This window comes from Mixophyes fleayi, chromosome 1, assembly GCF_038048845.1.
Source record: "Mixophyes fleayi isolate aMixFle1 chromosome 1, aMixFle1.hap1, whole genome shotgun sequence".
NCBI lineage: Eukaryota > Metazoa > Chordata > Amphibia > Anura > Limnodynastidae > Mixophyes > Mixophyes fleayi.
In genome coordinates, this window is record NC_134402.1 from 4,948,378 (window position 1) to 4,950,089 (window position 1,712).

The following is a 1,712-nucleotide window of genomic DNA, read 5'->3' on the forward strand; positions in this document are numbered from 1 at the left end:
AACTTGAGATAAGGAATGTGCCACCTTCCTTACCCTGTCTTAATAAAAAATCTAGATTGCAGACATGAGATTACATCACAGACACATATACTATACTAATATGCAGATACACACTTACACTAAAATTGTGCATTTCTTTCTTCAGCAACAAAAGGGTTAGTTGGAGAAATAGGCCGATGCATAAATAAAGGCATAAATAAATAAAATATAACAAAAAAGTTATTCAAAATATTTTATTGAATGAAATAACAGACTGACTTTTCAGCTGTTTTAATACATATGATGGACACGTCTGAAGGAACCAATTCTAGGGCCTGTGGCTCCCCAATCAGTGTATCTTTTGTATTCTCCAGGTCTCAGGTAAAACTGACGGCCCCTGTAGTTGGGCTCTTCATAGAACATCCAGTACCCATCTTGTATCTGAGCAGAGTGGATATCATGGTAACGGAATCTCTCATTGACATTATGACAATCTTCAGTGAATTCCATCATCTGACCTCTGAAGTCTTCTTTCTCATAGATCCTGGCTCTGAATGAACCTTGGTGCTGCCATAATAACATTAAAAATGACAATTATAAATTTTTTTTCAAATGTAATCCATTTTAGCATATAATACACAGTAAATATATAACATAACTATAATTGAATTTCTTTCTTACACTTTGTCTAATTTTAAGGCATTAATTGGATGAGTTTTCTTCAACAATTTATTAAATGTAATTAAGAGACCTTACTAAATAAAAATGTCTGCTAGTTACCTGTGGGCTTAGACGGCACGACCGAATGGAGTCATTGTAACCCATCCACTGCTGGAATTCAGGGTACTCGCCTCTATGGAGGAAGTACTGGTGTCCTCTGTAGTTGGGGTGTTCATACAGGATCCAGTTCCCACTCTCCACACGAATGGAGTTACAGCGTCTAAAATATGAGGACAAGTCTGGACATTCAGAGTTGCACTCATAGGAGCGACCCTGGAAGTTCCTGTCCTCGTAGAAAACAATCTGTTGGGAAAAAAAAATGATATTTCAATATTATTTTTTTAAAACATTTACATTACATGCTGTCAAAGTAATAATTAACAAAAACCCTATATTACCAATTAGTTCAATAGAATGAACCAATGAACTTGAATTTTGGGTTTGTGCTTTTAAGAGAACGGAAAAACACATATTACACAACAACATGTATTGCACAACATGAGATCAACAAGTTATATAATTGCCATGTGATCTTCATTTCACAATTGCCGAATAAGGCCAAAGAAATATTGGCTCCAAATAAGGTCAAGACGACCCTTCCAAAAGAACATGTCACTTTAATGTTAGAGACTTAGAGTGCCAGCAGTAATGTAAGCTGGGAAGGTGTGTTTTAAAGTAATAAGGAGTAACATTATCTAAAAAAGAATGACTTAATCAAATATAGATTGTCAATTGGCATTTAAGACCCTGGGCGTATGTCTGCTTCGTCCAGTATGGCTGTATCTATGTATAATATCTTTTTAATAATAAAGAGAAATATTATATTTTGGAAACCTGCTCATCTCATTTATTTTTTAAAGAGAAGAAAAGAGAAAATCTTAGACAATGCATACAACAAATTCTGTAGAACACAAGTTGTTCAGACTGTTGTCAGTTCTGTCTAAGATAAGTCACATTTTAATAATTGAACGGAAAACATGTATATGATATTAGTAATTATTTACCTTTCCCAT

At 34.3% G+C, this 1,712-nt stretch overlaps 1 protein-coding gene across 1 annotated transcript; it reads right to left on the reverse strand.

Moving 5' to 3' along the window:
* Nucleotides 1-270: 270 nt before the first annotated feature.
* Nucleotides 271-1,712, reverse strand: LOC142110854 (gamma-crystallin-3-like). Its single transcript, XM_075193783.1, has 3 exons — nt 1,704-1,712; nt 760-1,002; nt 271-546 (listed from the first exon to the last, which is right to left on the reverse strand). Exons 1-3 carry the CDS (start codon nt 1,710-1,712, stop codon nt 271-273), a joined length of 528 nt encoding a protein of 175 aa, XP_075049884.1.